Source organism: Neopelma chrysocephalum, unplaced genomic scaffold (assembly GCF_003984885.1).
Source record: "Neopelma chrysocephalum unplaced genomic scaffold, ASM398488v2 Primary Assembly neopelma1_142, whole genome shotgun sequence".
NCBI classification, from domain to species: domain Eukaryota; kingdom Metazoa; phylum Chordata; class Aves; order Passeriformes; family Pipridae; genus Neopelma; species Neopelma chrysocephalum.
In genome coordinates this window covers 1,530,803-1,555,113 of record NW_020897804.1, presented here as the reverse complement: position 1 = coordinate 1,555,113, position 24,311 = coordinate 1,530,803, and the positions used below count along the sequence as shown (strand labels likewise).

The 24,311-nt window shown below is 39.2% G+C and overlaps 1 protein-coding gene across 3 annotated transcripts in view; it reads right to left on the bottom strand.

Moving 5' to 3' along the window:
* FAM53A (family with sequence similarity 53 member A) overlaps positions 1–24,311 on the bottom strand; it is a 70,720-nt gene that overhangs the window by 28,100 nt on the left and 18,309 nt on the right. The window contains exons 2-5 of one of the 3 annotated variants that reach the window (XM_027699877.1): positions 21,385–21,631; positions 14,566–14,620; positions 9,572–10,374; positions 4,032–4,076 (exon numbers count right to left, since the gene is read on the bottom strand). In XM_027699877.1, coding sequence (XP_027555678.1) covers positions 4,032–4,076; positions 9,572–10,374; positions 14,566–14,620; positions 21,385–21,462 — 981 coding nt within the window. In that variant the 5' untranslated portion in view covers positions 21,463–21,631. Of the gene's footprint in view, positions 1–3,984; positions 4,077–9,571; positions 10,375–14,565; positions 14,621–21,384; positions 21,632–24,311 lie in introns of all 3 variants that reach the window. The other 2 variants (XM_027699879.1, XM_027699878.1) reach the window with 2 other exon arrangements.

The following is a 24,311-nucleotide window of genomic DNA, read 5'->3' as shown; positions in this document are numbered from 1 at the left end:
ACTGCTCTGCCAGGAAGCCCTCACAGCTTACACAACCTACTACATGGATTGCAAACAAAGTTTCACACACTGTTTAAAAGGAAAATTAATTCCACAAGGCAGTGGCTCTGACAATTAAATCCACAGCATTTTTCCCCCATTTTGAGCAGAGCTACATGTTCCTTATACACACTTGGATAAAGCTCACAAGTTTTACATGGAAAGCCCAGACAAGTAGCTACAGACCATAATATCATCTGGGATCTTAAGCCCTATGAGAATCATTGTCAAGTTCAGTTATAACCTGTCCTGCCTTTCCTATAGACAGATGTTGGAAGTTTTATACAGTATTAGCCTCCCTCTGAAAGAATGGTATAATCTATTATCTTTCTTCCATTTTAGGAAACTAAACTGTTCTCACTTCCACAAAAATCCATCCCAGCACACTAACAAACTAAAACCCAAGCTTGAGTCTCTGCACCTCCCCATCAGCAGTAAAAGCTCCTAATGTTTGCTCTCCCCAAGGCCCTTTAAAGTCACTCATGGCACAAAGGTTGTCCTCAGGCAATGTACTACACACATTTTGGTGAAAGACTCAGCTCTTCCTCCAAGAGTACTTCTGATTTCACCTGGTACAGTGTGTGAATTAATTTTAAAAAGTTAAAACGTAATTTGCTACACTGTTTTGCTAGTTATTAAGCATAATACCCAGTTTTAAAAATAAAGATTTTCAAGCACTTCAAATTAAAAAAACCATCTGGGTAGGGATGGAAAATGAACATCAGTTTTGCAACACCACAGTGTTAATATGAACTATGTAATTATAGATAAGCCTTTTAACTGATTTTAACAAAGTCACTCTTGAAACAGAAAAATTTAGAGACCTCCTACGTTACTTTCACACAACAGATGTGCAGTTCATCTATTTAGGTTTAGAAGGATGAAACAGCCATACAAATATGCCTGAAATGACAAAATCCAACTCAAAACTGATTGTCAGATAGTAACATAACGCCCAGTGGAAAATACAGATTTCTGACAAGGTTACAAAGCTGTCTTTAAGCTTAAGTCAACTACTTATGCCACAAATGTATACTCTAAAAATAGTTTCACACCTCCCTGAAAATACTACTGCTATTTAAGCAAGTTCCTGCTCAAACAATGGACACAGCAAGAGACAAGCACTAGATGCTACACATGATTAAGAAATTTAAAAGAATGCTATACTGATTATAACAGTATAAAATAAAGTTGTGCTGGTCTGGGATGCGTTCTTTTGTTTGGTTGGGGTTTTTTTAAATGTTTGGAGTTTAAGTCTACTTACAAATTTTTTGTTCTGATGCAATACATTTTAAGGAATTTATTCTTTTTTTTTTTAAGTTTTGAAAACAGCAGTCAATTATTTTTAACATAAGAACTTCAACATAGTAAGCAGCATCTGTATAACACTTCACAAACAAGAGTAAATAAAGCTTAAGATGACTGAAAAGGTTTATCACTTTCTACAAAATATTCATTTCATTAACCTATTTTACTGGAGTACTTTGAAGAGGTTTTAATTATTCAGAGACCTAACTATTGCAAAAGGAATAGTCTAAATGTTTGACTGGAAATGGAGATCCAGTTGAACACTTCAGTGGTCCTACTCAAGTCCTCAAAGCTCTGCAAGAAGCTCTAAGTCCTTGGCTATTATTTCTTAGAGCAAAAACCTACTGCTCATGTGTAATTGTAACTCATGAAAAAAAAAACCATTCCAGGCAAAAGTGCACTATCATTAGTAAATGTTTCACAGAACAGAAAGGTGTAACTGGGTACAGGTTCCTGGGCTCTAAATACCATACTTAATACCTGCTATCCCTCCTCCTGCAAAAGCTGCTTTCAAATAGAGACTAAGAGAGCTCATACGTTTTCATTAACTAGAGGACCAGGAAGCTTAAAGTTCTATTTCCACGAAATATGATCATGACAGTAGGAAAGAGATCCAAAAATACATGACACTATCTTAAGTGAGTCTGAATGAATATTATAGCTTAAGCGAAACTGCCTTTGCTCCCCACAAAAGGCTCTTTATCTGCTAAGGAAACCACATTCCTGGAGGCATTTAAAAGGCTACAGTGGACCAAATACTAAAAAAACATATATTGTGGGAAGTAATCAGGCACTAACAGAGAATGAGACAGGATGATTTAAGACATCTTTCCTCACCCATGATTTCCCCAACTGGCTTTTACAGACTGACAGCACAAACTTTGACTCAAACTGCTGTACATTATTTTTTATTTAATTTGAGGATATGGGAGGTTTAATTGTACTACACAGCAGATGCCTATTGCTCAACTTCAGAGAAGCAGATTTAACAAAGAGTTCAAGTCAAAATACTTGGAAATTTCCTAAGACATCTGTTACCCAGAGGCAGGTGCAGAGCTCAGTAATTTCTGAGCTGTTTCACAATCACAGTGGTGCTGGGACTGTCACTGGCCACCACTGAAGTTTGCTCAAGAAGTCTCTCCCTTTTGTAAATGCCACAAGAATAGACATCTCAAGAAACTGCTCCAGATTTCCACCTACCTGTTCCTCTCCAAAGAGAATTTCTTCCTGATCTTAGCAATTCTCTGGCTTCTTAACTGATTTCTAATGAACAAATAAGATAGCTTGACCAACCTCTAGCAAATTGCAGCTGACTCGCACTTCATTATTCAAAATCCTGGAGGCATAGCAGTAGTTTACTTTCACTCTGCTGAAGCTTAGAAAACCTACAAGTATCTTACTGCATTCATTTCCATTCACACATCTGTCCTACAAGACATAAGGTTACCCTCAAAGGAAAAAAAACCACACTTTGGAAATATTGAAGTCTGTAGCCTCTTACATGTAGGGGTACACTGTACAGGTAAAAAAACATTTTTCTTGAGGTCCATTGCTAACAATTTCTTTTCAGCTATAAATTATGTTTATGCCTGAAGTGGATTTAAACCACTGATTTATTTAGCTGGACAATTTTGATACAATTTTTGATACAATCTTGATATTTAAAACACAAATGATGTTACCTCTTGCTTTCTCGCTTTATGATCACTTACAGAAATTATTACCAGGGGAAGAAAAAAAGTCCTAGAACTGTTTTTTAAAGCAAAGGTAGGCCAGAATTAGTTCTATTTTTCAAATGTTATGTTAAAGGCTCCCCTGAGAATAGGTATTAAAATCGATGTTAAAATTTCAAACAAGAACTAAAATTCTGTCCCTGGTTGAACTGCTTCATTCATAGTTGTTCTTTTTGGTCCTTAAGCTAATACAAAGGGAAACTACCAGTGTTGCATATTTATGTTTGCTACCATTTTATTGATCCCATTCAAACCCAGCCCAACCCTTCTCCACATATTACTCATCTGTATTGTATTTTCCACAAACCATATTCCAAAAGGCAAGGGCATCAAGGGTGCCCTGCAGCAGAAGATACCCCCACACACAGTGCAAGGACATCTACCATCTATTTTATCAGTGCACTGCTGAATTTCAACGTGTCATTCACAGGTAGGGAAAAAAAAAAATCAGACCTACATTCTGACCAAGAGATGCTGTAGTACACCTTGCAACTGTACCACAAGAGCTTAAGGGATTAAAACCTGCAATCGCATTAAAGATCTTCCCCAAATCACACTACACTGGCGTGCAGGGCAGAGAACAGCCTTTGCTGACTCCACTGTATCCACAAGCAGAAATTACATCTACCCCAAATAACCTGTTTGTTCCCATTTTGACAGGAGGTTACGAGCTTTACATAAGCATCTCAAGCTATTTAAAGAAACATGGTTACTATTTACAGCACACAATCTGAATGAACTTCATGAGCCAGTACTTAACCTACTTTAGCCAGTGCAGGCCTGACTCACAGGACACTCTGATTGCTTTGTAAGGGACTCTGTACCACTTATCTTGCACATGCTAAAACAGCAGCCTGGGAGAAAGCCTAACATGAGAGAGCAGCTACTTCACTACACTACTCACATGCAGGAAAACTGTCTTTGCCATGTCCATTCTTGGATTCTACTTACAGCAGTAACATTGATTGTGCAGCTCAGGAACATTAATCCACTTTGCTGTAGCATAATCAAAATGAACAAATTTACTGTAACTATGCCTAACAGGGCATAACTCAAAATCTTCTGGACAACAAGAATTCTAGGAATCCAAGGAGAATGCTTTAGAGCTTATTTTGCTTAAACTTCGTGAGGTCACAGCAAGGCTAATTCATAAACCTGTCCACATACTGACCATTACAGTAACCTCAAGGGGCAAAAAACCCAAAATCAATGCCTGATAGTTCTCAGATTGCAACCATACATTTTGTTACTCTGATTTAGATACTTATACAAAATAATTAGCATTACAGCTCACCCTTGCATCTACTCACATTGGCTTCTGCAAACTGGCTCACACAAAGGAAAACTCAAGTAAGTGGATGCAGAGATTGGAGAAGAGAGATCAGGAGTTACACTGCAGGAAAATCAGCACTCATCTGACTCAAGTTCAGTCACAGCACTGCTGATGTGTTCTGCCCTTTATTAAGTACTGCTTCCTCATCAAACCCTTCAGGGAAACATATCCAGCCCCAACATTCCTGACATTTTAAAACTGCCACAGAAATCACTATCAACTAGTTCCTATGTTTATTCTCACATGTAAGTGATACTTATTTTGCTGTTTTGGTCGAAGTTGACATCTTTGACTTATGTGTTCACACTCACTCCTGTAAGAAAATCTCCTTAATATACAGAGACATCATTGTGACCTGCAGCATAAAGTCAATAATCATAAAGCAGAGACAATTTGAGTTCAATTTACTTGAAAAATCAAAGTTATACACATGTTTTGCCTATTCATGACCTTAAACTTCAAGGAAGATAATAAATCAAGCATTCAGGTATTTGCAGGTGATGATGAATTGTTTAGAAACATTAAACTCTAGTGTAACACTGTGAAGGTCCAAGACATGGGGTTAAAAAGAGCAAACTACCAACAGAAAAGAGCTCTATCAGTAGATGTCAGAGTCTGAACCACCAGTGCACACTCTGAAGCCCTCAAGGTGCACTGTGGCAGGAGCCAGGCCATGCTGGAGGAAGTATCACATTGCACATTCATTGTTCCTGCATCCCTCAAAGCAGCTGTTCTGGTTGGGCAGGGTGCCAGCTACAGCTTTGGCCTGACCTGGTGTGGCACTCAGGATCTGCCTCAGTATCAAGAAAATCCACTACTATAAAATCCAGATGACTTTAAACCATTTCTAAGAAGAGAAGCCCCCTGGGCTAGGAAATCACAACTTCGGTCCCTGAGTTCCTTCACTGTTTAGAGACCCTTAAAACTTATCACTGTGTTGTCTTACCTAGTCTAATGTTAATTAATGCATGAGACGCCATAATATGGAATAGTTGAAACTATTACTTATGTGGTTAAAGCCAGGTATTTAGTATTAACTATTTAAACAGACCAAAGACCACTTCAGATAACATGGTACTATAGTTTGGTATTTTTGTGATACCAGGATTGTTACTTTTTGGAACCCCATGCCACCACATTGGGGGTGGAGTAGCACAAGGATGTTAAACACCAGGAAAGCTTCAAACTACAGTGTGTTGTTTGATCTGAAACAGAATTAAATCTCACTGTCACAGTAGGACTTGCTTACACACTAAAAAAACGTGCAACCTCTTGGCTGTTCTTTACTTGTCGCACCTCAGGATCAACTGACATAATTCATGAAGCAGAACACTGGAAAAAGCTCAGCAGTTTCCACTTCAGTAAAGAAACATTTCTGTCCTTGTACTGCAGTTACCAGTCTAAACACCACCTTTGCTCATTCTGTGGCAGCCTCTGAGATGGAGCATATTAGCAGGGGAGCACAAGTCCGAAGAGGCTCTTTGCCACACAGTCATCTTCAAATTCCAGGGTGATGGGATTTGCCTGCACTCCTCACTGGAACAGCTTATTTGGGTGTTTTACAACTCATACAGCTCTTCCTGCTCACATAACTGAATAGAGAAAGTAATTTTGAGCCCTTAGAGGCTGAAAACAGCTATCATATTTTGTTATCTTTTCCTACAGTCTTTTCTTTGTTTTTACAGCTGTCTTCATGTTCTAGAAGGTCTGATGTTTCACAAGTTTGTATTTTCAGCTTCTAGTCCAGAAAAAGATCCTTCCAGAATTTAGCACTATGTGAGAGCTAAGCAGTGGTGTACAGCAGTCTGCCTGATCATTTCATTCTATTTCTACCTACATGAATCACTCTCTTTACTGGATATTAATGCAGCATTTGACACAAGAACTGAAGATATGGCATATTCCTTCCCAAGAGGGCATGAAAACCTAAAACAGAGGGGGAATGAAGTGTGAAAGTCTGTGGAAGAATAAAAAAAATGAAAGTACAAAGAAATAAACAGTTTATGGTGTTAAGAGTTGCCTGATTTCTTTCCTTCTTTTCAATAAAGGCACAAATTAGAATATTAAAGAGGAAGGAACAAGCACAGAAATAAAGGATAGGTAGGGATAGATTAATAATCTGAATTTTCTCACTTATGAATTCTAAGCTTAAAAAGCAATCACAATGGAAACTTTGCTTTCAGAATTAGACTTTTGATTTTCTAGCAATAAAATTTAGCAAATAAGTAGGGACTGAAGCAGATCACCAAGTTCAGAACTCAACTAGCAAAAAACCTGTTCAATAATGCAAAAAAATCCATAACAAACAATAACCAACACCAAAACAGAAACAACAACAAGAAAACAAAACATCAAACCAAAAAACACCTTTCATCCCCTTCTGCCTCTAAAGCTTCATCCAACCACAGCTATTCAAGATCTTCATTTAGATACAACAGCCCTTGCTTCAGGTTAAAGTAAATAAATCATTAATTCTGATAAATATTGATTTGAGAGAATTCCTTGCTGAAAAGCCTTAAGCAACTTTGGCAGGTGTTTCAGCATCAACCTCTCAGGACTCCAGAGCAGCAGCAGAAATGTCTGCAGCCCCAAAACTTTGCTCTTCACGCAGTCGTGGCTCCAATATACGACTGCAGAATAAAGAATTCTCCCTTCCCAGCACCTTCAGATCTATCATCAGGCAGAGCTAACCCATGTTAAGTTCTCCACAAGCAATGTTATCTAACTGTTGACCTGGTTTTGAGCAACTACTTGATAAGTTGAGCTTTTTAGGAAGATTTGAGAACATCAAAATGTTTTCAGTGAAGCTTAGAACAAAAATCCTTAAAAGCACTTGTTTCCAACAGAGGTCTTTCATAAACTGACTTAGAAGTGAATTTGAAATCACAGAAAAGGTATTTTTGGAAACAATAAGGAGCCATCAAGATACATGAAAGAAAGGTCTTACTGAACTTCCCCTAATCTTAGTCCTGATCTTCACTGAGCTGTATGCAGATATAGGACACATCCACTTCTTGTGTGACACTTCAAAACAAGCCTTCTGTAGTATTAGTTCATAATATTTTGCACAGAAGTAATTTTGTTTAACACCACAATGTAAGTTTCAAAGCATATACACCTACCAGGATTTGGGGCATGGGGAGAAGGTAAGATATGAAGATTTCTAACAATGTAATGGGTAAGCAAACTGTCATACTGAAAAACCCCAGTATTTCTTGTAAGCTTAATACAATTTTTACTTCAAATGTTTTCAGAACTTGCCTAGTTTTTAAACAGATGTTTCCATTAAAGTTTAGCACGTTTGGAAACTGATGTATCTCCAAACTATACTTTGTGCCTTTGATTAAATACACAGTAGTATCTTGATAGGAAGATTCTACTGAAACAGCTGGAAAAAACATTCATCGGGCCTTGACACTGTAAAATGAACTTTGTTGCATAAACTACTCAGCTTATGATGAAAACATCATTTCAAAATAGGCCTTATAGGAAAAAGTAGTCAAGACTGGCTGAACATTAGTCTAATTGTACAATTCTGCAGCAAATCTAAACAGCCAAAAAGCTTCCTATAGACATGGGCTGTTATCAGGTTCTCTCCACATATACCCACACCATATGGATTACTTAGAAGGTGTAAGATCTGAGCAAATGAAACTGTTCTGCCAGTCTGAAATACTGCAAACACCAAAGAATGCAAGCATCAAGACTAGCAAAAAAAAAAAAAAAAAAAAAAAAGGCAGGTTCTGAATTTTTACATAAAGAAACCTGCATCAGACCACACAGAAAGTTGAAAGGCAAATCCAATAATACTTCTGGTCTAGATTAGCAAACTAATCCCAGCAGTGATTAACACAGAGAAACAGGTAAGATCTGATTAGCTATCTAGTAAACTTGCATCTTAACCAAAACTCTGAACACTGTCTACTCATAGTTAGAACAGAGCTGGTTACCAACCTCGTCAATAAGCAAATAGATTGTTCTGTATGGCTTGCCAACCCATTACCTACCCCCAGAGTTTCACCAAAAAAGTACTTACATTTAAAGAAAAAAAATCCTTTAAGCTATAAGGAAATTGAACTCACTAAAGTACAAGACAGGGACAGATGTCATCATACAGACTTTTAGCTAAGAGGATATAAATTAGTTAACATCACACAGTTCAGTTCCAATACCTTACCAGTATTTTTCCCCACACATTTCTATGTAAAGCCCACTAATACCAGGGTACCACACACTGGACATTTTAGCCAGCATCCCATTCTAAGTCAGCTTTTCCTTTGCACAGTGCAGGGACACTGGTGCACAACTACGTCCTTTCATTTTTATTGCTACTTCTGCAAACTACCTCCTCCTCACTACTCTCAACAGATCTACTCACACAAACCTTCCAGGTCTGGTTATCTGTTGAAGGCAGTAGGATTATATTCACAAGTATAAGATTGAATTTTACATGTTAAACTGTAGCACTCAACTCTGTGGACACAGAAGCTCCAGAAAAATGAGCTGTATATATGCATTTGTATTACGTGCAAAGTTATAGGCATAAACTAAGTTTACTAGTTTTTGTATTAGCACCTCTACCCTCATGAGGGAAGTAGAATTTTGAATAACTGGAAGTAAAACACCTCTCCGTTGAGCTGAAGCAGCTGCCATATTAGAACACTATTGCCAACTTGCTTATTAGCAGTTTCTTTAGTTAATCCATTTATAGGGGCTTGCTTGCTCTAATTTAGCCTTATAGAATTACTCAAACTGTAAGGGGAGGCTTAATCAAACAGATTTGAACTAAGATTACTTAGAACTCATTGCATCTGGGAACACAGTGACATAAGTTTTTTGCTACCATGTTCACTCCCTTCCCCTTCCTTCATTTTCGAAAAATCAAGCCATTTTTCTTTGGCCTCTGCTTCAAGCATCTTTTCAGAGCTCTCTGCACTTGATATCAAGTAGATTGGACTTCAAGAACTGGGTTTTGCAAGCAAAATATAAGTTGCTAGAGGGTATGGCACCCTATAGCAGCCTGCTATCCTGCTGAAGGTGATATCCATCAGCACAAGGACAGAAGCAAATCTGTGACAACTACAAATTAGCGCAGTTTATCTAGAAACATCCTTCCTGCAAGAGTTCCCTTCCCACACCGAGGAAAGTAAAATCTCACCCGTGTCATTTTAAAAAAGTCTAACGATGGCCTGTTCCATCGTACATCCTCCTCCCGTCTGCGCTTCAGCCGGCTTTTCTTTTCGTTCAGGACGCAAGGCTGAGAGCGGCACCTCAACAGGCCCTGCCGCCGGCTGAGCTCGGGTGTGGAGGTGGGAGTGCTGTTGGCTGAAGGCAAGAGATTTCCTGTCTCGGTGATGTGCTCCTGGGAGAGGGAGAGGCGGCGCCTTGGGTTAAAGTCACAAGGGCCTCCGGAATTCCAGCGGGTACTGGAGCTCGTGCTGCCCTCGCTGCTGTCCACAAACCCGCTGCTGGCAGAGGAAGGTCTGGGTACTGGTGATGTGTTGAAGCTGGTGATAGTGAAGACGTTGTTTAGGGACAGTATGTTTTGTGGCAGACTGATGCTTGTGCTTCTCTGTAAGGTTGCACTTCCATGACTGTTGCAGCGCTGCAAGGTCGCGCTGCCGCCGCTGTTACAGCGTCTCTTTGACACGGGAGTCCAAACCTTGGAATTGCCAGGCTTCCACGGTGACCGACAGCGAGCCAGCTCATCTGGCTCTGAGAGGGACCTACAGTGGCGCTTTGTTGGCGGCGCCAAGGGCTGACCCGAGTTTTCGTTAAGGTTTAATTCACTTATCCATCCTGACACCATGGATGTGTTGGAAGATTCCTGCTGCCACTGCAGACTACCATTACTGGCAGTGCTGGTGCTGAATGGGCACACTGGGAAAGGGTAAGCTGAATTCCTTGTTGTGTCAGTCTGGATTGGGTAACCCCCATTTAAAGCTTTCCAAGGACTGTCTTCTGAAAACAGAAAAAGATACAGGTGAAAGATGAAAAGGGAAAAAAACTTATTTGTTTTAAACCTAGTTTAATGTAAAACCATCAAAGTCAAGCTTAGAAGGATGAGCCAAAAATACCCAGCTCTTAATCAAAGTTTCACACTATAGTCAAGCATTCACTTTTTATAAAGTTAGAAAACTCCAAAAACATGAAGACTGAAGTATTTCAGGAGCCAATCCAAGCATTCCAATGTATGCACCTTGTTAATACTTCTGTCTGTATACTGAATGATTACAGCACCGTGTTTCTCAGAGAACAACAGGGACAGTTTCTAGTGCATTGCACATACCACAATTAAAACATGTAACAGTCAACAACCTCAGGTACAACCAAAAGCGATTAACGAGTAATGTGAGAACCCATCAGGGAATTTTTATTCTTATTTTTTTTTATGCAAGAGCAGGGTAATCTCTTCAAACTGCTGTCCTTTATTTGGGTGTTAAGCTTTTCTATTAAGAACACCTTACTAAAGAAAACTTGCAAAGGGTATTCAAATTCTGTGGTGTGAAAAGCTTTAAATTAGAAACAGTATAAAGTTAAATCAGATTGTTGCCTTCCCCCCCCACTACACTTTGGATATAAGCAAAAAAAAAAAAAAATCTTAATTCAATGCATAAAATTAGTATCTCTTAAGAACCTCCTGCAAGTTCTACTGTGAATGCAGACATAGTGCACAACTTCTCATCTGAAGTGGCAATGCTGGGTTAAAAGCAGTCTGCCAGTGCAGCCTCTCACTCTTTTGTGAAGCGTCTCTTTGAGAACATTCTGCACATTTTACAGCTGTTCCTCCACATTATACAATGAAGTGTAAGAAGAACTACAGCAGACTTTGGATTTGCAAATTGAAAAGCAGCAAAACTGTTGGCCAGCTAACAGTGCTTCATGCTTGGTTAGAAAATTTGCTAATTTAAACCAATTAGCCAAGTAAGTTTCACTTATCCTAGCTTTAAAGAAAGAATATTTAAAATAGCAGGTTTTTCCCATACGTCTATTTTAAGAACCTAGATACAGCCTAAACATTAAATACTAGTATATTCTTATGGTTGACTGTCTAAACTAAGTTTTAGAGTAGTTAACAGATAAAAGATTTGCTGAGTAGCTTTAAAAGTTGCAAGCTCAAATAGTTGTACATGTTCCATGCCCAAAGTATGTCATGGATTATCCTGTTTATTTGGATCTTATTTAAAGAACACCCTATTGTCTCAAAATCATTTAACTGTGCAGACAGCTGGCCTATTCAAACATGTTTTATTAGAATTCCTCTGTCCTTCCTCCTCTATTCTTTCAGATGGGTACAACCACATACTGTGCTTTGCCTTAAGCATGTAAGCTCTTCAAGGCAGGGACCATCCATAATTCAATGCAAGTAAAACAGCCAACACAATGGGATCCAGCTAATGTTTGAAACTCCTAGCATCTACTGTAGGACAATTTCCTAGCTTGGACTGGCCTGATCTTAAAAAATACTTAGGAAGCTTTCTCCCAGGCCAGGAAGCTGGTTTAAAGTTTACTGTAAAAAAAAAAAAAAAGTCAAGAGATGCACCTGTGTTTTAATTGTTAATGTGGTAGAAACACCTAATCATTTAGACTAGAAAAGATCTAAGATCAGAGTAAAAACACTAACCTCACACCACCAAGTCCACCACTAAACCATGTCCCCAAGCACCACATCTACACATCTTTGAAGTACCTCCAGGGATAGTGATCTACCACTTCCCTGGGCAGCCTGTTCCGATGCTTGAAAATCCTTCTGGTGAAGAAATTTTTCTTAATATCCAATCTAAACCCCACTGGCGCAACTTGAGGCCATTTCCTCTTGTCCTATCACTTGTTACCTGGGAGAAGAGGCCGACCCCCACTTGGCACAACCTCCCATCAGGGAGCAGTAGAGACAAATAAGGTGTCCCCTGAGCCTCCTTTTCTCCAGCCCCAGCTCCCTCAGCTGTTCCTCATAGGATTTGTTCTCCAGAGCACAAATTTGTGCCCTCAATCCCCTCCTCCAGATAATTGATAAAGATACTAAACAGAACCACCCCAACACTATGCCCTGGGAGACACCACTGGTAACTGGCCACCAGCTGCATGTAATTCCATTCCCCACCACTCTCTGGGCCTGGCCATCCATCCAGTTTTCCACCCAGTGAACAGTGTACCCATCCAAGCCATGAGCAGCCAGTTTTTCCAGAAAAATGCTGTGGGAAACTGTGTTAAATGCTTTACTAAGGTCCAGGTAGACAACATCAACAGCCCTTCCCTCATCCACTACACAGGTCACCTTGTTACACAAGGAGACCAGGCTGGTCCAACAGGCCCTGCCTTTCATAAAGCCATGGTGGCTGGGCCTGTAGTTCCCCAGATCCTCCTTCAGGCCGTTCATGCACATGGGTGTCATATTTGCCAACCTCCAGTCACCTGGAACCCTTCCAGGGAGTCAGGACTGCTGTTAAGTGATGGAAAGTCTCTCAGCAAGCACTTCCACCAGCTCCATCAGTATTCCTGGGTGGATCCCACCTAGCCCCATAGATTTATGTGTGTCTCAGTGGTGTAGCACATCAACCATTTCCTTTTGGATTGTGGGGGCTTCATTCTGCTCCCCATCCCTGTCTTCCAGCTGAGGGGAACTGGTCTTACTATTAAAGACTGTGGCAAAGAGGGCATTAAGTACTTCAGCCTTGTCCTCCTCCTTTGTTCTTATATTTCTCCCTGCATCCAGGAAAGGATAGAGACTCTCTTCAGCCTTCCTTTTGTTGCTGATGCATTTATAGAAACAATTTTTAATTGGGCTTTTTGGCAGTAGCCAGATTAAGTTCTTTTTGGATGTTGGCCCTTCTAATTTTCTCCCTGTATAACCTCACAACATCCTTGTAAGTCCTCCTGAGTTGCCTCCCCCTTCCTCCAAATGTCAGCTCTCCTCTTTAACTCAAGTTCCAGCCAAAGATCTGTTCAGTCAGACCAATCTTCTTCCCCACTGGCTCATCTTTCAGCACATGGGGACAGCCTGCTCCTGTACCTTTAGGATTTCCCTCTTAAAGCACATCAAGCCTTCCTGGACTCCTCTGTCCTTCAGGACTGCCTCCCAACGGACCCTGTCAACCAGCCACCTAAACAGGCCAAAGTCTGCCCTCCAAAAGTTCAAGGTGGCAGTTCTCCTGATCCCCTTCCTCACTTCCCCAAGCATCAAAACCCATAATTGCTATGTCCAAGGTGGCCCCTGAGCACATCACCCACCAGTCCTTCTCTGTTCACAAGCAGCACGTGCAGCAGGGCATCTCCCCTGGTTGGCTCACTCACCAGCTGTGTCAGGAAGTTCTCTTCCACACACCCCAGGAACCTCCTAGACTGTTTCCTCTCTGCTGTATTGTATTCCCAGCAGACATCTGGTAAGTTGAAGTCCCCCATGACAACGAGGGCTAGTGATTGTGAGACTTCTCCCAGCTGCTTGGAGAGTATTTTGTCTGCCTCTTCATCCTGGTTGGGTGGTCTGTAACAGGCTCCCACCAGGATACCTGCCTAGTTGGCAATGCTATTTAAGACAAAACACCACTTGCCTTTGAAACTCCACACGAACCAAGATTCACATTTTATGGGGAGTCCCACTGAGCTAATAAAAGTCCTCCATGCTTAAGGAAAACAGGACATGCAAAATTTCAAGTCCATCTCTTAAAGCAGTACCAACTTTACATATCAATAAGTAAAATTTTTGGTTTTGCTAGATAAAACTTACTCTTATTCTAATAGGACCCAGGGGGAATAAAAGGAAACAACACTTGTATAAGGGCACTGGGTTTCAACTTGTAGTTTGCATCATGCTGGATATTCTATGTGGCAAAGACTGTAAGAAGGTACATAAAGACTTTTACTAGCTGAGGAACCTGAAGAGATGTTTAACATGAAAAACAGCATTACTGTGCTTCTGTACACCAGAGCAGATATTGAACAAAAAAGAAGTGTTACAAGGGCTTTTTACTATGCAAAGCAGATCACAAGTACAAAACTAACAACCAGCTATTCCCAGTATTGTTCAAAGACCAGCTTAAACCAGCAGGCTCTACAGCAGCATGCTCCATCCCCCTCACCTGATTTACAAAAGAAAGGCTGCTTGCTATACCAATTACCTCAGTAAAACACAGCTAAGGTTTCTGAAGAACTTACCATTGATTTCGAAAGGGAACAAGCTGCCACTTTTGTTCAGCTTCTCAGATGAGTACTGAAATCAGAGAAAAAAAGTTTTAAATGTGGAAAGAGTCAGCATTCATTTCAAGGAAACTGCATGCAGTTTTCAGTTTCCCTATATGTGCACTTAATGCCTTTAAAAGAATGGGGGTTTGCAGCATATCTTGAAGAAATTCCCAAACAGCTGATCTTTATAAATAAAGCCTCTGGCATGTAATTATTTGTAATGTTTTCTGATATATTGCTAAGTATCAAACTGTTTCAAGAGTTGCAACATTAGCTCATGTGAATAAACTGGAAAATTAAGAGCGATAATTCATACTTAATGAAAAAGCTTTGATCCAATTCTCATTTTAGTGGAGAGGAAATTACAATCTGGCAGTTGGGTTTCCATTTTCAATCTTAAGGCTAGAAGGCAAAAAACCACTTCATTTTCAACTTAAGAGACAGGAATAGCTTTATCTAAATTAAATATACAAGCTCTTGAGGTTCACCACCATGAACACTGCTCCAATCAAGTTTTGTTAGTATTTTATATTTTCCTATAATCAATGTAGCAAAGCGTTCTCTTATTTCTTCGAGGTAGTAAAGCCATTGGAAAAAATCTTTCCTATCCTCAAAAACATCTCTTTGCACAGTAAGACAAATTAAGTTTGTATGCAGAATGTTTTCCATTTTCTTCACTATTTCTACCTAGAAAATCTTGCTACAAAGGCATTCTTAATGGTCTAGATTTCTCAGACAAAGCATAGAGCTTGCCAGCCAGCCTCCTATAAAGGAGCTATAAATAAATGGCTCATGGCTCCATCAGCCCAAGGGTCATTATTCACTCCCCCACCACCACCTCAGGACGGAGAGGAAGATTGCTCTAAAAAAGAGCAACACGCTTTATGTGAACATTGTTCCTTGTGTATAGCCAAAGAAGATAGCATTGTACATACACTTCCTTTCCAGATACAAAGTCAATTTTTAAACAAACATCCTTGGGCTACAAAGCTTTTTTTTTTTTATTTGCTGTACAGCAGCACACAGTGCTAGTGACAACTTTATATCCTTGAGCCCCAAACAAGAGAAACGGTAAGCTGTGGTAATATTCCCTTGGTGTTATTGTTTTAGAGGTAGGAAACAACAGGGAACAGATGAAAGAACAGGGTAGCAATCAGACCTTTAATCTTATTTTTTATCAGTGTCTGCATATGAGACAAGCCATTTCATTCTTACTTGACAATTGCCTCTCTAGATGCATTTATAACTTCTTTTAAAGAAGCTATTTTAAGTAAACAGCAGAACCCCAAGTTTAAACGTCCATTGGATTTGCTGATAATTAGAGCTATTCAAACCATTTGGAGTCTGCAACCTGTCAGTTATAGAGTATCCACATTAAAAAAAAAAAAAAAAAATCAGTATCAATTGTTTACTCTAATCAGCTACCAAGGCTTCACATGAAACACGGGAGTAACAGCAGTAGTAACATTTCAGCTGTCCCTAAAGGGGAAGCACAAAAATTAAGTGACTTAAGGTTTTTCAGCCAATTCCTCCCCTCCAGCTTTCCCCAAATGGAAGGCAATACCAACCTATTCAACTATCAGACGGTAGCTAAGGAAAAGATGTTTTTGGAACAAAATTCTGTGTCAAAACATTTTATAGCTAATTTATCTTGAACCACATGGAAAATGGCAGTAAGATGACTTAGCATTAGCATAATAACTAGGGATGTTTAAGAGATTATTTATGTACACAGGCCAAGATATTCAATGCTCAGAAGGAACAGAACCTCAAGGACAATCCCAGGTGACAATTATTAGATTGATATTTAGTTTTTACAAACAGTTTTCAGCCAAATGCATCTTTAACAAGGTTCTCTTCACGAATGTCCAAGTTGTTCGACTCCCTGCACTTTAACCACCTTAAAAAGTCTTGTCCATCAGTTTAGAGACTAAACTGCTGGATCTTTGACAGCTGTGAAGCACTGAAAGCATTTTTCAAGGGGAACATGGAAAAAGTGGGATCACACAGACTATCTGTACTCCAGAGAACTGCAATGTTCTCTAACACAGACAGCAACCACACCCTTGGAGCTATTTCTGATCAGCTTTTACTGAAGTCAGTGCTCAGGTCTATGACAGACCAGATGCATTTCCTCTGCAACTTGTCTCGTAAGTGATCACTTACACAGAATCCTGCTAAGTTACCAAAAAGCTCTTTGCTGAAGATTCAGACCAAAAACCTTAAGAACATCACATGTGACATCACATGCTGAAAAAGGAAAACAACCTGCACCATTTCCAGTAAAATCTCAAGGCACTGAAATAAGGGGTGAGTGACTAAGGGCATAATAAGTAACGAACCTACTTTATAACATATACTTGGTTTTCTATAACTGAAACTAAAATACTTGGAAACACTGTCTGCTGGTGTATTTTAATGATGTCTGGAAGTCCAAACTTGAGTAGACTATCAGGCTGTAAATTCTTTATGGGAGGGAGGATCTTTTTATCTATGCAGCACATGGCACAAGTCCCACCAGATATTACTGTAACAGGGCACTGAACCAGTTTATCAGCTCTCCTGGGCTGGCCATGCTCTACCCTCCCCCATTCATTCCCTCTGTGCTATGATCTACCTGAAACTTCCTCAATGAAGGGCTTTTTATGACTGTGATAGAAAAGAGACTGCAGTTGCTGAGAACCTTGACAGGGAAGTCTGCTGCCCTCTTTGTGAAGGAAATCTTCCTTAGAATAAGGCCAAATTATTCAAGAAGGTCAGTTTCCTGAAGAGGAAACACATTCATCTTCCAACTACTGCTTTTTGAATAGATATTAAAACACCCACCAAGATCTCCTGCCTCTTGAGAATTTCCCAGGGCAAAAAAGGCAGATTTTAAGATAGACACACAAAACAATAAAACTACAATTTTCACATGAGGTTGGAATTATTCGCTTCATGATAAAAAGTGCATCTATTTTGAAATGCTTGTTCACAAATAGAACCTTTTTTGTGCAGATGGAGAGACTGTGCTCAACAGGAAAGGAAATACGTGGAACAACATTTAGGACAGTGTTGCAAGTTTCAGTTGGTTTACTGAGTCTTAGCAGCTGTTCTTTCGTTAAAATATTCACTCCAAAAGACACCTAGTCTGAACTGAGTAAGTGGTAGAGCCATGCAAGTGAGGCTGACAACAAATTATAATTTCCATCACTAATTTAAAAAGTGTTCTTTGCTCGTGGAAGCCAACTGCAACAAAAATAATTCTGGCTATTCTTCTACACTCCAATCTACTACATTAACAACTTCACAGCCTGTGCTATCCTCCTCTTTATCCTCAGAATGACGACTTCATAATTTTAAAATTAATGGCTTTAATTTCAAGACAGTTTTTTCCAGTTTAAAGTGTATCTGAGTTACTCCAATTTATCAGCACTCTTTCCAAACCACAGGAAAGTCAGTGTTTATCACTCAAGTACCAATTTAACCACCACCACCACCACACAGATGGGACTTGGTTTAAATAGGCCATGCCAGACCTCCATCTCTCAACCAAATATCATTCAAAGACAACTACCTAGGGAAGAGTGAGGAGGAACATTTGACCCTTTCTCAGAATGTGAAGAAGTGATTAAGTCAAGTCTTTGGGCCAGTGGCTTTCCATCCAAGGAAGTCAGCCCAATTCTAAGTCTTTCAACACAAGTAAGATTCAAAAATTAAAAATAATGATAACCCGCATGTACTGAAGGGTTTTACAGTAGAAACTCTTCCTTTCACAAATGCTTGTCTGGAGATCTTCACATTTCCTTCTTAATACCACACCCTGAAGTGTTACAGCTCACATGCTGTTACTTCACAAACCAACTCAAATACCAAAAAGGTACAAGTTTAGTCAGAACGTACAGAAGAATCCTCAAGACTCTTGATTTAGGAGATCTGTGTTCAGGGGAATAGAAACCAACTATTTGATTTAATCCTGCTGTCAACCCACGAAAGCCACAATGTGCTTGCAGAACTTCTCACTGTTGCAAGGTAGAGTTGAGCAACCAGGGACATGACTTTACTACAGTGAGCTACAGTACTCACTTGAGATAAAAGCTTGGGACAGCCTCCTGCTTCTACAGTAGGACACTCAATTATTTGGGTTTTTTTCTGAAGGCAGGTGCAGGACAAGGCTATACAACATAACTGAACATGCACTGGCTAAATTACATGAGTTATACCACCTTGGAAAATTAGTATGTCATTTAACAGAGCAGTAAAAAGCTACAGCCAGTATTTTACAACATAAAAGAAAGGTACTTTGTCATCATACAGCTTACACAAATGAAAAAAGTGTACTATGGCCTATACATGTTGTCTTTATGCCCAGCTTGGCTGGATAGCAAACAGCTTTGAAAGCACTATTCTTTTTTCCTTTTATAACCCTCATTCATGAGCTGTATTACAGAATAGCTTTTCCCCAGCTATTTTATCTCCCTGTGCCAAGACTGCAACTTGTGCAGATGCACTGCAAAAGGTATCAGGACACTGATAAGGGTTAACAACATTAACCCAGGCAAGAAGAGTTAGTCTTAATCCTCAACCAGCTCACAATGTTTGTTCACCACATGATGCCACAAAACTTTGTGCCAGCACAAGGAACAGAAGGTGCAGCAAGATCATTTCAGAATTGCTCTAAATTGCTGCTGCTATTAGAAGAAACTACAGCATTAACCTGAATTTCTTGCCAAAAAGACTAAATGTGCTAGCGCTGATACTAGACCCCCACTAGCAGTCGTTTTCTCTTATTAAAATGTAGCAATTGTCTTTACCAGTGATACTTTTTACCCTCTTAGGTTTGCATTTTAGTCAGAAAGTCATCATTTGCTCCCAGGAATTCTTTTCAGTCAGGAGCAACCTAGTTGCACTCTTTAATTCACAGTTGCTTCACTATTCCCACACCTCACTACGCAATTTCCACACTTTTTCAGGGTGCCATTGTGTACAAACAGAACCTGTTCCTGGCCCCAGAACCCATTTTCTCTAAGAACTCAAGCACTTACAAAACCAATTACTTGACTGATAAAAGGAGGAGAGGAACAAGAGAAGGGTGAGGAGGAAACAACTGATGAGACATCATGTGCCATTTTCCGCTCCACTTGTTCTTTTTCATGCTTTATTGTAAGTACAGATAAGGACAGGAATAAAACACAACCAACCCACAACACATTACAGAACTGGTACAGACTCCACACAGTGCAAAAGCAGTAATACATCCTTCTCCACTCTTAGAGGTCTCTGGTCCAAAACCTACAGTGTCTATCAGCAAAAAGACAGTTCAGCTTCCAAATTTATGCAAACTTTAGGACCTCAAAAATTAGAAATTACAGAATGCCACTAGATGTTTAGTTACAAACACTGCTATTGGTTACAGGTCATCATTGGCTCACACTTAGGCCCAGACTTTAATTACAAATGACGACTTTGCCAGTTCACAGATACAGCAGATCCTCCTACAAATCTCAAGTGCTTCATCAAACTAGACAAAATAAATGCCAATTGAGTGAGTAAGCACTTCTGAGAGGCAACATCCTTCCAAGACCTTAAATCTGCCTTTCAAGAATAGCATGTATTTAAGATGAAGAAAAAAGTAAAAGCAATTATTAAGGAACTCTGAATGGATCTGCTACAGTTTTGAAAATAAAACCACTTGACTGAAGTCTACTATTAGATATCCTTACTGGACAAAGTATTGGACACACGAGAATTGCAGGTGTTTGTGCACAAACTCCACCTCATTCAAGATATGCTTCACCTGCTTTGTGCTCATGAAATAAGGAAGCAGTTCACTTGTTTAAATACAAGTTACAACAGAAGCAGAATCTTACTGTAAAAGTAACTGACATGCTTCAGGTCTGATATCTGCATTATTATTTTAAAAAGTAAAAGAACTAGAGTTGAACAATACTTTGACTTTTAGTCAAATTATTTTTTTTTGTGCCCCGTTGGAATCTTCAGGTTTGACCTAGAGAAAGGTGCCACTGCAATTGAAGTCAGTAAAACAAAGCTATTCTGCATTACATATAGAATATGGTCTCAGGGTTCTCAGGCAGGCACCTAAAATTGATGAGAGACTGTTCTGCATTGCATACTCACGAGTAGATAGTATTTCATTCTTAAAGGAATAGATTCCTTAGTGTCAGAATAACATGCTTGAACCAAATCACGGGTTCAGAGATTAAACCAGCAGAAAATAACACTATAAACATTACAGAATTTTTCAGAGCACCAGGCCTCTGAGACACTGATAAAACAATGATCTGCTCTACTAGCATCAAACAACAGTCTGACACTGGCCTGACTTTTAATTGAACTGTTTTTATTTGATGACCTGTTCTCCTTTTTCCCAGTGCTGATAGTTAACTATGTGGCAGTCAGGGATTTTTGTAAATACTGTTGTCAGATACAAAGATATCAAGCACTTGGTTATATGAAGTGAAGAAACTTCAACCCATACAAGTACTTGTGTTTTTTGTAAAAAAGAAATCCTAAGATCTGATAATTCTTTTCAGTCATTAGAACACTATTTCATGAAGAGAACTGTCTTTTCACTATTTAAATTGAAGCAGTAAGGTTAAAAAGGTCATTAAAATAAGAAAGCATCACTTCAAGAAGGGACCATACACTTAAATTTTACTTTTCCCCCCCGCTTACAACTCTCACCCCACTTTGCAAACCAGCCCTAACTTAAATAGCTGAATTCTGGCTGATCTACATTCTTGAATTCATTTTGTAGTTCTGAGTGACATGTTTTTTTTGGTAGATCCTTACCAGATTAATATTGTATGTTTTACAGGTCAGATCATCCAAGCTCTGGTTCTGCAGCTTTTCAGTTATTAGTGTTACCATGGTAGTTGTTCCTTTTCCACTGCTCACACAGAAGTGTTGGAGGCTCTTCAGTCTCTTCTTTCAATACTCATGAGCCATTTCTGTTTTGGTCTAAAATCTTGAGATTTATGCTTCCATCTTACTGCCAAAGTTTATTTCCAAATGCTGTCAGTGTATCATGTCTGATTTCCTGTAAAATTGGAGTAGAAAAAGGAAAAAGTCAGATAAATTCTCATGTACATTTTAGCTAATATTGCAATAATACAACTCTTATTTGGACCATGTCTTCATGTAAATATATCCCTCTGTGACCAGTGCCAACACCTGGCAATTCAGATTATATGTCTCCACTCATGAAAGAATACTTCTATTAAGGTTTCAATAATTAAGGTTTCAATAATTACAACTTCAGAAAGGAGATGAGATTCATACATAGTAGAGATCAGGGTATTACTTCGCTGTTTCCTACTATTAAACTGATTCTACCCAGGATTTTGATCCAAGGCAGAAGGAAGACTTCAGCTTTCCATCATTTAAACTAGCCAGATATTCTGGAACAGCATATGAAACACACACATACCCACCATGCTGTTCTGCACGTTTAACATTATTTGTCATTTCAAGACATTGTTTCATCACTCCTTAAAAAGAAAAGTGGAGCAGAGTGGGTAGCTCCAACACTATAACTACTTCCCAAACCCTCAGCTACTTTTAATGTATTCCGCTCTGTTTTTTCTTTTTTTTTTTAAGGTTACATAATTGTTACCTGTCAGCAAACACCAGATCTTACACTGATAAGCAGGACAGATTCCCATGCACATAAAAGTATCACAGACAACAACTTAGATATCTTTATTCTGTGAGCAGTCATCTAAATCAAAAGCATTCGGTTCACCAGCTGCCTCTTTTTATCCCAAAACATCCCCCACATATTTTCTTCCCCTCTCTCTAATGAACTGCATTAACCATTCTTGCTTATGATTTAATTTGGTCAAGCATATTCAGTGACCACTTATGGAATAAAAAGAGGGAAGAGATCCACGCAGAGGTATTTCCAAATTTAAACAAAGCAACATGAGGCTTGGGGAAGGAACACTGATGCTGCTGGGACCTTAAGTTTTACTTCCATTTGCTAGTTTTTAATGTCTACAGTAAAAAAGAATAGCAGAAAATAATAATTTTCAATTAATGTTTCCACAAAATATTGCCTCTTCCACACTGTTACTTACCAGCTATTTAAGTAACCAGTAGTAGCAAGGAAAAAAGCCACTTGAGGCCATGAGCCAAGTTAAACTCATTTAAAACTAAGATATTAATAGTATTAATGGTGATGTTAGATTATCTTTTAAACCTGTTTCCTCTGAGTACATCCTCAAATATGATTTTCATATGCTAACCATACACTATTTCACCTTCACAGCAGTCTGCCACATACTGGCCCCCCTTAGCCTGAAAGCTGCCCCACAAACACAACTTCTGCCCATCTTTTGGCCTCATTCTGGTATCTACTTTTTTGTGTGTGCTATAAGATAGGATGCTTAGAAGTGCTTTTTCAGCACAAATAATGTCACCCAGATAGCTGAAACTTCAACTGGTCTGTTTTTACTGGATGTGTCCTGTCTTTCAGGGAGGCACACAACTTGAAATATTTACCACATCTTCTGAAATTACATCAAGTCAAATATTAAAAACCATCAAAGTTGTATAAACACTGTTCCATATGAGCATCTGTCAAAGCCAAGTGTGGTTCATGAAGTGCTAAGCAAGTTTAAGGGCAAGCATGTGAACACAGCAGTATCTAGAGTAGCACAAACCGACAATGCTGCGTCCCTTTTACACCTGCTGAAGCTCAAACTAGATCTAGAAATCCAGAATAGAAGTCAAAAGAAAGGCTGACTGGGGGTTAGAAATCGTCCCTATACAGACTGAAAACATACTGAAGCTGAAGACCTTAGTAACTGGTGCAAAGACTTTCAGATCCATGTTAAAGATGAGTATTTCCACAAGTAAGAGGCTACTAATAAGAACAAGATGAGCAGAATGTTTAAATTACTTCTATTTGGATGGGCCATAGAAGAATTTGTGTGAGGGTTTTTTTTTTCTCAAGGAAAAAAACAAATTAAATAAAACCACCACAGGTGGGAGAAAAATGTTTTGATCTGTAATCAGTTAACTATAATGTTATGTTAATATTTTGCTTAGTACTTCTCATCTTCAAATATTTCCCTGAAATTTTAAGTCAGCTTAATACAAGCTAAAATAAGGAGAGACTAGACAGAATATTAGATTTTAGTTAAGGAACCAATTGAATGAAAGGATAAAGGGAAACCAAATGAGATCACTGAAGCATGGCACTTTCAGAATCACGCTGAATTGTACAGTTACCCACGTTCGTAAACCCTATCACCTACTGAAAGTCAATACTTGGGAGCTGCAGCCACTCAGGACCTTTCTGACATCATGAAACCCAGTAAGTTCTGAAACACAATCAATGTGGAAATTCCCCCCAAAAAAGTTTCATTTTAGCAGCTCACGCTTACCAGCAATACTTTTTCAAATGGAGACATGCTCCATTGAGAAAGATTTTTTTTTTAAGTTCACAGGGGTGAAAAGGTGCTGTCAGCCAGACAAGCCTTCATCTACCTGCTCCCACTTTCTACTGCTCTCCTCATGAGTAAATTCCATTTCTCAGTAGGAAGCACAACACTAAGAGTGAGTAGGGCTTTTAGTTCAGATCAGAAGCAGGCTTTGCAAGTGAATTCCTTCCTCATCTTCCTCGAATGTGCTTGTTCAGTACATCAGTATTACCTGTTTTACACTACAAATCTGTTCCTACTGGGCAGCCCTTGTTAATGATGATACAATGAATG